At 32.0% G+C, this 14271-nt stretch overlaps 2 protein-coding genes across 3 annotated transcripts in view; one reads left to right on the top strand and one right to left on the bottom strand.

The window, feature by feature from the left end:
- Positions 1-2360, bottom strand: part of LOC100372358 (uncharacterized) — a 52774-nt gene extending 50414 nt beyond the window's left edge. Inside the window, exon 1 of the mRNA XM_085500938.1 lies at positions 1999-2360. Within this exon, the coding sequence (XP_085357064.1) occupies positions 1999-2134 (136 nt within the window). The 5' untranslated portion in view covers positions 2135-2360. The remainder of the gene's footprint in view (positions 1-1998) is intronic.
- A 275-nt stretch (positions 2361-2635) lies between these two features.
- The window catches only part of LOC102808437 (uncharacterized), a 45230-nt gene continuing 33594 nt past the window's right edge, over positions 2636-14271 (top strand). For both annotated transcript variants that reach the window (XM_078006774.2, XM_085500936.1), the window contains exon 1: positions 2636-2775. The gene's annotated coding sequence lies outside the window, so the exon portion shown is untranslated. The remainder of the gene's footprint in view (positions 2776-14271) is intronic.

Here is a 14271-nt window from a genome sequence, read left to right as displayed (position 1 = left end):
GTTTGGAAAATAGTTTCTGCTGAAAATGGGCTACATACATCTACATTTATAAGATAGCTACTAATAAAAAAAAACATACTCATTTGTGAGAACATGTGATTGCCTGTATTGCTGAATCTCTCTCTCTCCTTATCCATCATCATTATCACTCGCAGAGGACATTCTTACAACTTTGAAATACAGACTGATCATATAACAAATAGTTTCATCACAGGTCACCTGCTTGTAGCTATTTTATATATTTTTAGGATAATTTTAAAAGCTAGGTTGAAAACAGTAATGTAACTAGAAGGAAATATCACCTCAAGCCATCCCAAGCTGTTCAAACTTTGTATAGCAAGAATCATTACAGTCAATGTGATATTATTTAGTAAACCAAAAATGCAAAATTACCAGCTAAGTTACTGACTGGTTTGGTATGCTCATTACAAGGTGAAATTCAATCAAAGATGCATTTGCCTTTCGATTTATTTTATCTCATTATATAAATTGCTATATGACAAATTGCAAAGTTATCACAAAATGTTCATAGTGAAACATCTCTGGTACATGTACATTGTAAGTGTGTGTAACAATACATATGGTTGTTACTATGGTCAATCTGTTCTGGTGTTTGCTTTTACTGCTAATGTAGCTAGTATTGTTACATTTTTTATAAAAATGTTGGATAATCATCATGTTCATTCCCAAGATTAATGAGTTTGCATTACATTGCACACATTTAGCCAAATGCACCTTCTTAAAAATTAGTTTTGTATAACCACCTCTAATCATGTAACGATCTTGAGACGTACTCAGCAAACCAGTCAGCAACTTAGCTGGCAATGTTTTTGTGTATAAAAACAATCAGTCAATTTATGAAATAATGCAAACTGCATCATGTAAGAAAAGAGTATTTTTAACTACCAAATGTTGTATCATTACTGAAATATTACAAGTTTGGCACCACAAAGGCATTCCCTTCATTTTTATAAATATTTATAAATATCACAATTCAAACTGAAACAAGGTTTCTATTAGCCAATTGAATAACACTGTAATGTTTTCAGATGACATAGGTACGTTACTGTGCTTGTTGATTGGCTGGTTTGATTCTACAGCCATTGAAATTTATAAATACATGCACTAGTATTATAAAGATGAAGGAATACCTTTGTTGCACCAAAAATATCCTTCATTAAGGACTGTTCACAAATAATGCTGATATTGGTCTCTATATAAGGCCAAAAATAAAGGCTTTCTTTTTCATCACATAAGTTACATAATTTCTTTTTGGCAATTTTGCATACCAGTGAAGTATTCCAAAAGAAATTAGAATGGTGAAATTTTCTGAAAAGCTTGATGCAGAATCTACAGAATAATTTGTGGCTATTGGCTGGAAACTAGCAACTAGAGTAATTGTTGCATTCATGATTGTATTATGCATATTATTTGATATGCCAAAATGTTGCCAACAATAATAGACTTTGAAGTTTATAACCTTGGTCATTTCTGTCCACAATCAAGTGTTTCTGAGATCAGCATCCAGGGATTTCAACAACATTATTGGTCAAAACAAGTTTGACTGAAATGTTTGGAACTTGGATATAGGAATTTCTCACTCTTGCAAATAAATTTTCATGTATAATTTCATGAAATTTTCCAAGTTAAGCTTGTGATTCCCAACAGGCAATACTTGTGGAACATCACATGCTGAAGGACTTGTGATGTAAAAGATCTCTGTGTAAGGCAGGCTCATTTCGAGGATATATACCACCATTTCCAAATACTGTACTACATACAAATATTACACACAAAACTAAGATACTTGTGTTATTAAATTAATAGATGGATTATTAGAAGGTTTTCGGTATAATGTACATATATGGATTTCATCTGTTTTATTATTATCTGATAATCCACCAAGGAATTAACAGGGGAAAGCATGTCTGTAATCCGTTATATAAATACACAATAGACATTGTGAACTTAAGATCAATCAAACACGACTTAACTTACCTGCAGTATTACGTAACGTCTTTGCATCAGTGAAAGGTGTTGGGGTAGCAGTCTGACCCCCAACTGATAGGATGCAAACTGATACCACAAACCCCACTAGATACACAATCTTTCGTCGTATTGTTGCCACAGTCATGGCAACTAGTCTAAAGGTTTGCAAGACGGTCAATCCAGAATATTCACTGATCGTAGCCTACAAACATTCCGCAGCTTCCATTACACGGCTCTCCCTAAATATATACTTCCGACACTACATTATTGCAAGTAAACTAAAATCATAGTCAATTGCTTTCGGATATTGTTGTATAAAGTAACGGGGTCAACATAGACCGATGTTTTCAAACATTACACGAACGTCCATTTCAGCTATTTGACCTGTTGATTGAATTTCAAATAGGATATCCTTATATGGTGCAAGGCGATACCATTTTTATAGGTTGACTGATGTGCAGGTTTTGTATAAATAATTATGATTAACATCAGCACGATTGCAAAATTAATTGATATTCAAAAAACTATATACTTAATGTTATGTTCTAGATTGTTCTGAAAACACAAAATATAGAATGATGTTCTTTAGTTCCATGAAATGAATTTGCAACACCCCAAGCTGAATGGTGTGATCAAAAATGGGAGAGAGCATCTCGGGAAACCTTGAAAATGGCGGCGTACATCTCGGCGTTTTTATGTGTCATTTGAGCGTCGAAAAGAGTAATTTGGGTAAATTTCCGAAGACTGCTGGAATCTCTGAAGCGTTCTTTTAAGCAAGAAAACTTTGTGAGTACCCTTGTTTTTGGATAAGAGCGAGCTTATCCGCCAGATTTAGCCTGTATGTTTAAGTTCTTTTGCGCAATCGTGTGTATACGCTTTACTATCGAGGCAGACAGCAAAACAATGCCTTATGTGCCATGACGGAATGATTCATTCATGCCTTTGTGTGATATGCGTCTTTTGTTTTTGGCCCCATCCCCCGGAATCTGCTAATGAGTGAAGTCCAACAACAAGTATTATAAGCGTTAAGAAAGCAGTGCTCCGAACATATGTTTATTTTCAGAAATTCGCAATTTACAAACTCGATATTTATTGTTTGTCCAAAACTAAACGACATGTTGTGTTGCGTTTAGTGTTACTGTTAGTTATTAATTTTGTTACAATGTATGACGCACGTAACAAGAGATCGTATACGTGCTGAGATACTTTTATGCATATGATCAATTGTATCCACTAATAGTATTCGCGACTTTTCCACAATATTTGTGAGCTTTTCGGTAGTTAGTGTTTTTTTCAAAGGGGTCGATTTTGTTGCAAACGTGTTTTTGCATGTGGGACATGTTGGAGATTTTCCGCTTGTGGGTGTTCTTTTTTATTTATTTCATCCATCAATTTCAAAAAAAAAAAATACTCACAATATTCATATAATCTTCTACCTAAAGTTGTAAGTTAAAAAATAAAACATTGTGATGGGACTTACTTCAACTCTCTTTTTCATAATCCATGTTCTTGTGCATAGTATCAATTGTGTGCAAAAAGGCCTCTGGGTCCTGTTATGGGGTGGCCATAACATAGCATTTGCAATCTGTATAAAGGGCCCCTTTGTGATAAATAGCTTGTCTTACATTTGTGCACTTGTGAGTACAATGTGAAATACCAGATATTTCAATGGAGGTGTGCGTTATTGAATTATGATTTTGAGAATTAAAGAAAAATGATTGGGAAATTATACTGGGTTCTAAATATTTTGTACAAGTGCTGTTGCTTTTGTTAGACTTGCACATTGTGTGGTTTGCATTAGTTAAATTCCACATATATGCCTTGTTTGTGAAATAATACTTTCATGATGCCTCAACATTTAGGGCATATGATATTGCCTTACTATTTCTGTATTTGTTGTATTTATTTGTAGTATATCATGTCATGTAATCTGTCAATGTGAAAACGTGTTTTTGTTATTTATTTTTTCATTCTTTTTGTTTGAGCATTCATATATTTTATATCAGGGGCCTTGATGAAGGTGTATTGTGTACTTAAGTGGTGGACTATTAATTACAGCAGTTTTCCTGAGGTTCACCAGGCAGTTTAGTTTATGTAGAAAATGTACTTGCACATTTGTCATAGATTATTGAACAAGAGTGACATAGTTGTTAATTCAGTAATTACATTGCTCTTTGGACAACTGTATATGATTACAATCAAGTAATGTTAACTGACCTTGGGATTTGTCTTGTATGTGAGAATGTGTTGATATGGCCTTGGAGTTTATCCTGACTTACCAATGTATAGGCAGCTGTTTTCAATGTTCTAATGAAAAAAGTGGAATACACAAAAAAGAAACATTTCAATGATTGAAACAAATCAAATATAAATGATAACTATTTTTGTACATGATTTTTTTTTTTTTATGAGAAATCTTTGTCAGTGCTATAATTGTAACATTAATTTTTTACTTATATACCAGGTTTCATTATAAAACTACTGTAGCTAAAATTATAAAGTTAACAATTAATTGTTTTTTACTTGATGATTAATCGGTATAATGATTTAATTTCCTGTGAATGACTAAAATACTTGGTATCTTTTTTTCAACAATTCCAGACCTGTTTCCTGTGAACAGTCAGATATAAGTGCATGACTTGGTTTATAAACAGTACACGTATATAAGGACAACTTCCTGCTGTCTAATGACATATGGATACATTTATTCTGTTCAAATCATTATGTGATTAGAACCTTCTTTTGTAAATAAAAAAACCAAGGCTACATTTACTCCTAGCAATTTGGGTGGAATTTGGTTATACAATTTGTATTTCTGTAATTGTTGTAAATATAACAAGTATTATGCATAAATTGATACAGTTGAATGTACAAGAGCATTATTTATTTAAAAATGGCTATTCCATCAAATGCCAATGTTTGGCCCCTTGTTATTGATTAATGAATAGATGTTATTTTCAACAGAATCCAACTATTGTATGGTATATTGTCCTGTCCGTGCATGTGTGCACAGACTCCCTCCATTCATATACTGTAATTTACATATCACCTCAATTAACATTTCACAGCCCAAGTCACCTTAGAAAAGTTGTTTATGACACCTTCATTGATTTTACTATTTCACTTCCTATTGTAACAATTATAGGTATGTTCACCAAAAAAGGTTAACATTGTACATCTTTTTGAATGCTTTGCTGGGAATTGTTTGTTATTTAGGCATGGGTAACCTTTTAGGATAATACAAGCTTACTTTTGTGCTAACCAGTGTGAATTATATATAAATCATTAGGCCATATATGATAAATTGCTGTGATATTAGCCTGGATGAAAAACAACCTTTGCGAGGTACGCTTATTCTGGTTATTAATGCATATGTAAAGAGCATTTTGTAATCAGATTGTTTTTGCCTTCTTTATACCGTTAATTCCGGCTGAGTGACTAAGACGGGTTGTGTTGAATTTAGATGTCCGGAATGGTCACACGGATACATTGAACTGATTACATTTCACATTGCTTTTGTTGCCTGCCTATCATGTAGCGTGATGATTGGAAAGAATGTTAGATGCAGTGTAGTATAAAAAGTAATTTAGATGTCTGCCTATTATGGTACATGAAGATCCCTGTCTACATTAACCTTATTCAGCACTGTGCCATTCATCTGGATTACCTTTATAATTATATGAGGGGCCTTTGTATGTGATATGGTTTGGAAACACTAAATGCTACATTTGCCTCTTAAAAATGTTATATTTATCAAACTCCCTTTTGCAAGCACATACACATTTACTCACTTGTATACATAATACATTCAGTTAATAAAAAAAATGTATTTTTCTCATAAATTTACATTTATTTCTCTTTTGTAGTTTTAATTTTGTTCAGGCATATATGTATATATATCTAGTGGCTATATATATGCTAAATAAATAGTGCATAAACAGTGGAACACTTCAAGCATTATTATTGTTTCTGTTCATACAGCAAGCTACGTTACTTTTGTTATTTTATTAATTCAAATTTGTAAAACGTTGATCATTTACCGATCATGTGTATAAAATTAGCAAATGTTTATTGAAGCACGTAGTAGTGCATCCCTGTTCTGGGATATTACACATCTTGAGAGGAATCATGTGGAAAAGCAGACATGATGTGGTATTATTAAATGTTATTTATATACTCTCCGAAAATGAGATAATGATTTAAATGTATGGTTTTCAGATTACTTTTGTTTACTGTTTATAGCAATTCAGTTTAGTGTATACACTTTGCCCCCTTGAAATAAATCCAATAAAAAACAATTTGTTAAATAAGTCGTGAATTTAATTGAGGCTGTTGATGGATACAATAGCAGTTTTCGACGTATTCTCTGAACTGTTCTCTGCTTTGTCTTCATGATATAATAAATATTTGTACTGTATAGATATAAACTGTTTTAGATCAAAATAACCAATATACTTGTATGTATTTATTGTTGCTTGTTTTTATATTCATATAATGTACATCTTATAAAGGTCAGAGGTTCAGTGCTCACTTATCAGTCTACATTTAATCTTCTCACAAAATTGTCATTCATTTTGTTTTCTATGATTAGTGTAATTGGCAAAAACAATCTGAAAATGCGCTTTTTTATTTAATTATTGTAAGATGTTTTTATGTATGCTTTTATAATTAGGTAATGTGCCGCTTGGTTGAATGATTTTTCATTTAATGCTGTTACTTGTAATTGAAATTTTAGTATGCAGTGGCAATCTTATTTATGAAGTACCTTAGTATAATGAACCCCAGGGAAAATGTGATTGTGATTTTGCTGGGTTTCCTTTTCGTTTAGGGCTAGGACAATTTAATTGTTTAATTTCCCTTGACCTACAAAACAGTATGTTTGACCATCATTAAGTTCTTCTATAATTTATTACTGCATTCTCAAATGTTCAGAATGTGATATTATGAATATTAAAGATTCATTTCTAATGATTGATTTCCAGGAATAATTAACCTTTTGCTTTAGTTAGAATGCTACTCACAAGATTTTCACATGTGTACATATTTTAGCACAAATGGCAGTAGCAATATTTTGTGTCAAAATCTGTTTACAATTATTGGTTTTAGTACTAGTCAACAATATGTAAAAATTGTTGGTTCGCTGTCAATCATAGTTATTATGCCAAGCATAAATTGTGATATTGAGAAATATCTGTTCCATAGGAAACAAAGGTAAAATGCCCTAAAACAGACAAAATATCCTATTTTCACTCTATTTTTTAAATGGATTTTTTTCTAAACCAAGTACGGTGACCTTTTCTATTTATTCCATTTTCCTCTTCCTCTTCCTCTTGACATGAAATATCAAATATGAAAAAATTAAGAAAATGATAATATTTTTACTTTACACAATGGAAATCAACGTTAATACTATGTGATATTATTTTATGTCAGTGCCCTTCGTAGAACTTTCTATTTTATTTGTTTTTGTATTGTAATTTTTGTTCATAAGGAATTGTTACTGTTAATCCAAAATGTATTCCTGGACCCTTTTTAGCTAATATTTTTTGACAAGAGAGAGCTATTTTAGATATGCGAAGTAAATCTCACTATATCTCTGGATTAGTTACTTCTCACTCACTCACTCACTCCCTAAGCTGCTGCTCATGCACTCAGTCCCTGAGTTACTGCTCACTAAGTTATCGTTATTTCAATACTTACTGCTCAATCACTGGTCTGGTTTGCAGCTAAGTTATTGCTGGGTGTACATGGCAACATTTTATCAGAGCTGAACTATTGCGCCTCCCACCAATTAACAGGAGATTATCTCTTGTTGTTTATACGTTTGGAGCCTAACAAGAGCCTAACAGAACAGCTCCCTCGGTCATATGCCAATCAATATTTTAGAATTAGTTTTGAATCTATACATCCCCTTGATTGACGTCTACCGATGACCATTCTTGGATTTTCTGTCATGACGGAAAATACATTACTTGAGTACAGGTGCACTTGCTTAAGACAAGTAAGAATGCAGCAACTGATTTGTGCCAGTCATTGCTGATGAACACTCATATTGTGATTGAAGAGGCTGCTAATCGTTCATCTACAGTTTTTGTACAGAAATTACAAACGATATCAACTCCTGAGATGCCAAGATTTGAATGGAATGTAATTTGAAGAAGGCAATAGGGACGTGATTTCGGCTTGATGCGTTTGTGTTGATGGGCCATGTTGGGTTCAGTCTGTCTGAGCCCAACCCTGAGTTTTATCGGAGCCCGGCTTGGCTGGAGCCAGCATTTACCAATCCTTGGGCTCTGATAAAAGTAATTGTCTCTTGTAACGCGGAGGTATGTCACACTGAGTGAGTGTGTGTGAGTGATGTCTCTCTTTTCATTTTCAACTTATGGCCATTGTGATTATTTTTCCAGCAGGAATATTTAAAAATGAATAAATATATGGTACCTTTAAGTACCCAATGGATTAACCATATCAACTATTGTAACTAACTTTAATATTAAGTAAGCCTCACATATGTCAAGATTAGGTCGTTATTAATCATTAACTCCTTCAGTGTTTTCCACAAGTAGTTAGGAAAGCTTGTTCTCACCCCTGCCCTCAATATTGTGTTACTGATTTAGGCAAAAAAGTATGGCTTCTCATCATCGCACTTATCAGTTTAAAACCTGCGTCTCCACATTTTTTTTTTGCAATGTTTGTTTTCCATTTCAGAGGATATTTTGTTGATCCAAATAAACCTTTACTGCATGTACTGAAAAGCATTATTTAAAAAATATTAAACATATATATTGGTGTTATAGTGGTATTATTAAATAATCTCAATAAAAAAACGCATTACTGCATCATTTTTTCCAATTTTCTCTAGAATGAGAAGCAAATTTTCCTAAATTCATTTCATATGCAAATAACAGAACACAAAGAACCATGTGTTATGCTTGTTATTTACAGATAAAGCCACTTTGTTACACCATATTTTGTGAAGTTAGATTAGTTTTTCTTTCATCCCTAAATGAAATGGGTCCAAAGTTTGCTCCTTGTTGTTCATTCCAGGTCACAATTTATCATCTAGTGCTACAAATCTAAATTGCCTGTATTAATACAATGGTGCATTTATAAGGTAAAGTAAATTTATTATATCAATAAAAAATATACTTTAAAGGGTTAGAAATTGGCCCACAATGCTTTTCGCCATGGGACAACCAAATCTTGAAAATTGGTTCCTATTAGAGCAATCAATTTTTTGTTGTTAAATTACAATATTTTTACTTTATTTTTGTATTCCAGTGAAGTCCAGCTTTTCTACTTGCCTCATGATTATTTAGATATACTAGTAGACCAGTAATTTGTAATATTTGTTCAGAATAAAAAAAATTATTGGACAACTACATTTTCATGTAGACATTGAGTTTTTCTGAGTGATTGTCTTAACCAGGTATTTTTTTTTCAATTTTGATCCCTGCTTTACCATCTATTTAAATTCTTCACTTTTCAAATAATTTTTCTGCCATAGACAAAAAGTCACCGCCTATGAACATCATCAATGTGACAGGCACAACCTAACATGTATTAAATAAATGTGTGATCCCTCATTATTACCAGTACAATATAAATTATATTACATTAGCATGCAGTACAAAAGTTATAAATAAATACATGTTTTGGTAAGCTCTTCTAATAAATATGATATTTGAAAACTTAGCCAGATAATAATAACCCATGTTGACCAAAATCCTGGAATAAACTCTGGGCCACATAAAAGAATCAATGTTTTGAAGTCTAATTTGTTCCAAGCAGACAGACTATATAAGACATGCAGGTTGTACCTTCCACCTGTCCACATTGTTGGCATATGCACAAGTACGTGTAGCTATGTAGGAATGCGTTTTCACAAAGCATTTGTTATTTATTGGAATGCCTTGTGTATGCCTCTTCTAATTTCCTGATGTACACCAGGTGACTTATCCTTTGCTTGTCAAATGATGGGTGTGTCATGTTCCATCTAGAGAGAAACATAAATGTAAATGGTTATTGGATCATTTGAAAGGTCATTTGAAAAGTCACTGTATTATGGCTGAAAGTTCAGGGGGTAATAATAATAACTTTATTGCCTTCTTTGAATAAATTTACATTGGGTTATAGCAATAAGTGATCCTTTATAATATGAATTTTACATAAGTTAAAAAATAGTGTATATAAATGCAAATAATATTAGTTTGAGAGCCTCTCTGTTGTAGCAATTTAAATTCATATTTCTACTTGAAAGTAAATATGTGAATAAATGTTTACTGTCTTTCATCTCATTGATTTTACTGAAGAATGTTTTTCTTTCAGGCATTATGTGCTTCATTTTTATTTAAGTAACATGAATATATATAATCTGTTTGCTACATCTATATATTCAAAACATTTATTTAAACAGAATCCTGTTTATTTCTGTGTCAGTATGTATCCTTGAAAAAAATCAATTGGTAATGAAGTTGTATTACCTTGTAGCATTGTATGGAAAAACCCTCAAGGTTGTTTAATTGTGAGAAAATAGTTCAATCAATTCAGATTTCAAGTCTGTTGTATGCCACCATAGTGTTGAAACTGTTGTAGCTGGATATATACAGTTTATATATTCAATTGTATTATTCTACAAGAAATTGTATATACAAAATCAATTTGGTTTCAGAAAAAAAGAATTGTTCTGTAAATTGTATTTGGTACTCAAACATAAATTTGTATTGACATGTGCATATAAATGATCATGTACAATTGACTTGACCAACTGCTGACATTGTTGTACTTATGGCTTATAAAATGCCTATATATAAAATATACTAGTAGCAAAGGGGCACCCTAGGAAGGACATGTACATGTATTTACTTGCATGCAGGTCAAGGGCATTAGATTTCCTAATCACTTGACTGCATGTACCTAGTGTATCAATTGGAATTGTCTGATCTTCAAGCAATTAGTATTATTTGTAAGTATTGTATGTAATGCTTTCAGCTTAATATATGAAAGCATTGATAGTATATGTATGGCTTCATGTGTCATACTTTATATCATTTAATCTAAAAAGGGAGGATACCAGCATGTTATGATGACTTTTACAATGTATGCATGTTTGAAACATTCATTGTAAACCCCAAACAACGCTATATTGAGATACATTAAAACTGAAAATATTGACTTCTATAGTTTAGTTTGTAGTTAATGTGCTTTAGAACAGCATGCGTTAGATTGTGTTATTTGTTGATCTCTACCTTTTACAAGGTTACCCCACAACCCCCAAAAGCTTTGATAAACATTGTGGGTCACTTAGTGAGACACCAAGGAATAAACATTGTGTGATGGTACTTTCTGCATTCATTGAGAAGGTATTCCATTATTGTGTGTTGTTTAAATTAATATCACGCCTAAAATTGACTCTGTATGTAAATGTGTTCATAGTATATGAGTGTTTGCTCTTCTGTAGCTTCCAACTATTCTCTTGTCTACTCAACAACTATTAAACCTGTATGACATCATGTACAGCCTCCATTATGCTCAGATTAATAATGAGAATTAAGACCCCTTAGTATTGTCATAATTTTTCTAATGATCTTGCTGGGAATGTTTTATAATATACATGTAAATCAATTGTGTGAACTAAACATCCTTGTTACTCTATCTTGCATTATTTAAATGCATTTTATTTACATTTAATGACTTAGGGTAACAGAAAATTATACAATATTTTATTTGGTCTATCTGCATTTTTTTGTGGAAACAAATTTTTTTTCATGCAAATGAGTACTTAAATACAAATTTCTATTCAAATTAGCTATAATCTTACTGTCAATGTTGTAATTCTTTTTTTCATCAACTTCCTTCTATGTACGGTAATAATAATAATCATCTTTATTGTTATCGTATCCTTTATGGGACTTTGATTGAAGAATACAATAAAGGTATAGCAATGGAAAAAAAAAATTAAAAGAGTATAAAACAAAGGTATTAATAAAATATAATAAATGAAAGTAAATGTTTTTATTCATTTTTATGTAGTGAATCACTGTATAAAAGACTTATTTTGACCCTAGAAATATATCTGTCATTTAGCGCAAAAGTAGCTCATTAAGATAAATAAATTAAAATAGGGAAAATAGATACTAGTAAACATGAATGAGTTTTATTATTTTTATAGCTGAGAATTATAACAAGAGACTGTAATGTTTAATCATACATACAATATATTGAATAGTTTCATCTACCCAATAGCAAATTGCATGTGCCATCTCAACTAATAATGAATTGTAAAGGATAAATAATTGTACTCAAGCAGAAAGCTGTCAACATAAATGATATCTATTGACAGTGTTTGAAATAATAATAACAGACACTAGGGCAGGTAACTTTCAAAATTTCACCAGCCCTGCAGGAAATTTACCAGCTCTGCATTAAAAATTATTCCAAGTTATCACTAAAAATATCACTTTATTTAGCAGTAGACAGTGACCATAATGATCTGAATGATGTCAGTGTTTCTTTGATCATCACTTTCATCTAGAGCTGAGAAGTCTGATCTATATTCAAAATAAGCTAAGAAATTGCATTTCCATAATTTTAATTGAAGTAGACCACACAAAAAATTACCAAACCCCTGGGCATGTTAGTTTTAATTTGTAATAGCTCAACTGGAAAGTTACCTGTCTCTGGTGTAAGGGTGGGCAGTAATTACTGCTATGGTAGTCTGGAAACTTTTTTCCCCAGGCTGCTGATGAGGGAACAGTTGTGATCAAGGATAAAGTGTTATTGTTGGCATACATTAGATTTCTAAAAATGGCAGTTGTATAATCAGATACTGTGTTATCATTTTGTAAGACAGTATAATATATGATGAGCATAGTATCACATATCCAGATAGTGAATATTGTCATGTGTCAAGTAATTCATAAATGTCACATTTATTTTGATTGGGAGGACTCAATTTACATCTGGGTACCATGGTGATGATTGTTGCTATGGCTAATAATTTGTAATTTGGTATTTCAGACAAGTTGATTTATATTACTTCTTTTCCTCCATTAACCTTCCATACACTTATTGTCCCATATCTTGTGGTCTTATAAATAAACAGCCTGGCTGATTTACCTTAGAAAGCTCAAAAAAATTGTATCAAATTAAAGAATTTAGTTTTCTAAATTTTGCATGGTGGCGTGTGACACAGTGTACACTTTCATCACATTAGGTGCTAGTTTCGTGTTGAGTCTTTGGAGTATTGTATACATGCATAAATCATTTTATTACAAGTGAAGTATTTAAAAATGGATCCAAACCCTCATCTTGGTAAAAAATGGATTGTCCACCATTGACAGGAATAATTGATATAATCTGAATTAATTCATGTCACTATTCAAAAACTTAGAATATCATACACAGATGGTATGTGATCACATTATAAGATAACAATTCAAAATTATTATTTCATGAATATTGTCTGAAGCAAAGCAAGAAATTTACCTCTGTATTTGTAGACTGTGCTTAATCCCACATGCGATATAATCTCAATTTATGTATCAGAATATTGTTAATAATCCAGCCTAGATTAATTATCTATATTGCATGTCAGGTGTTAGCAATTCATATTGTTCTGCCCATAATGCAAAATGACATATGCTGTTTTGCATATATATATATATGCGTGTTCAGAGTTCATTAAATATACAGTATACCTGCAAAAAATCAGAGATTAGTTTGTGTCGTGCTTTGAGCAGAATAGCAGCATGTTTCATCCACTGGTAAAATCAGGTAGCATTTCTCAGGTAGAGATAAACACTTTCTGCTTATTGTATTTATTCCATTAACATTGTATTAATATGCTCATTTGGGAAGTGTGTGTATGTGTAGTAGGATTCCTTTGTATTGAATATTTTGTTCAGAGCATTGAGTAAAGGGCTATACGTGGTTTACAGTTATTTGCAATTTGGCTATGATGCTAACATGCTGCACATTAAGGTTAGGTTACCAAGCAACAAGTAACATTACTGGAAAACCAGTTTTTAGCCCTGTGATAGTAAAGCTATTTGTACAATCACTGAAAGTTTGGTGTTGTTCATTGCCATCAATTTTACATTTTCGACTTCTTAAAGACTGTGTTTGTACTCACTACAAATGCCTTTTTTAAATGGCTTTATTTTATTTGTAGGCACGAATGGGTGGACTTTTGTTACCGGTAGATTTGTTAATTTTGTTCAATAACTTTCTCTTATTTTAACATACTAGTATGCATCTAAAACAGCGGGGCTATATCAGCCA

The sequence above is a fragment of the Saccoglossus kowalevskii genome, chromosome 1 (genome assembly GCF_978046115.1).
Source record: "Saccoglossus kowalevskii chromosome 1, keSacKowa6.1, whole genome shotgun sequence".
In the NCBI taxonomy this organism is placed as follows: Eukaryota; Metazoa; Hemichordata; class Enteropneusta; family Harrimaniidae; genus Saccoglossus; species Saccoglossus kowalevskii.
The sequence above is the reverse complement of the archived record's forward strand: the minus strand, read 5'-3'. Positions and strand labels throughout refer to the sequence as shown.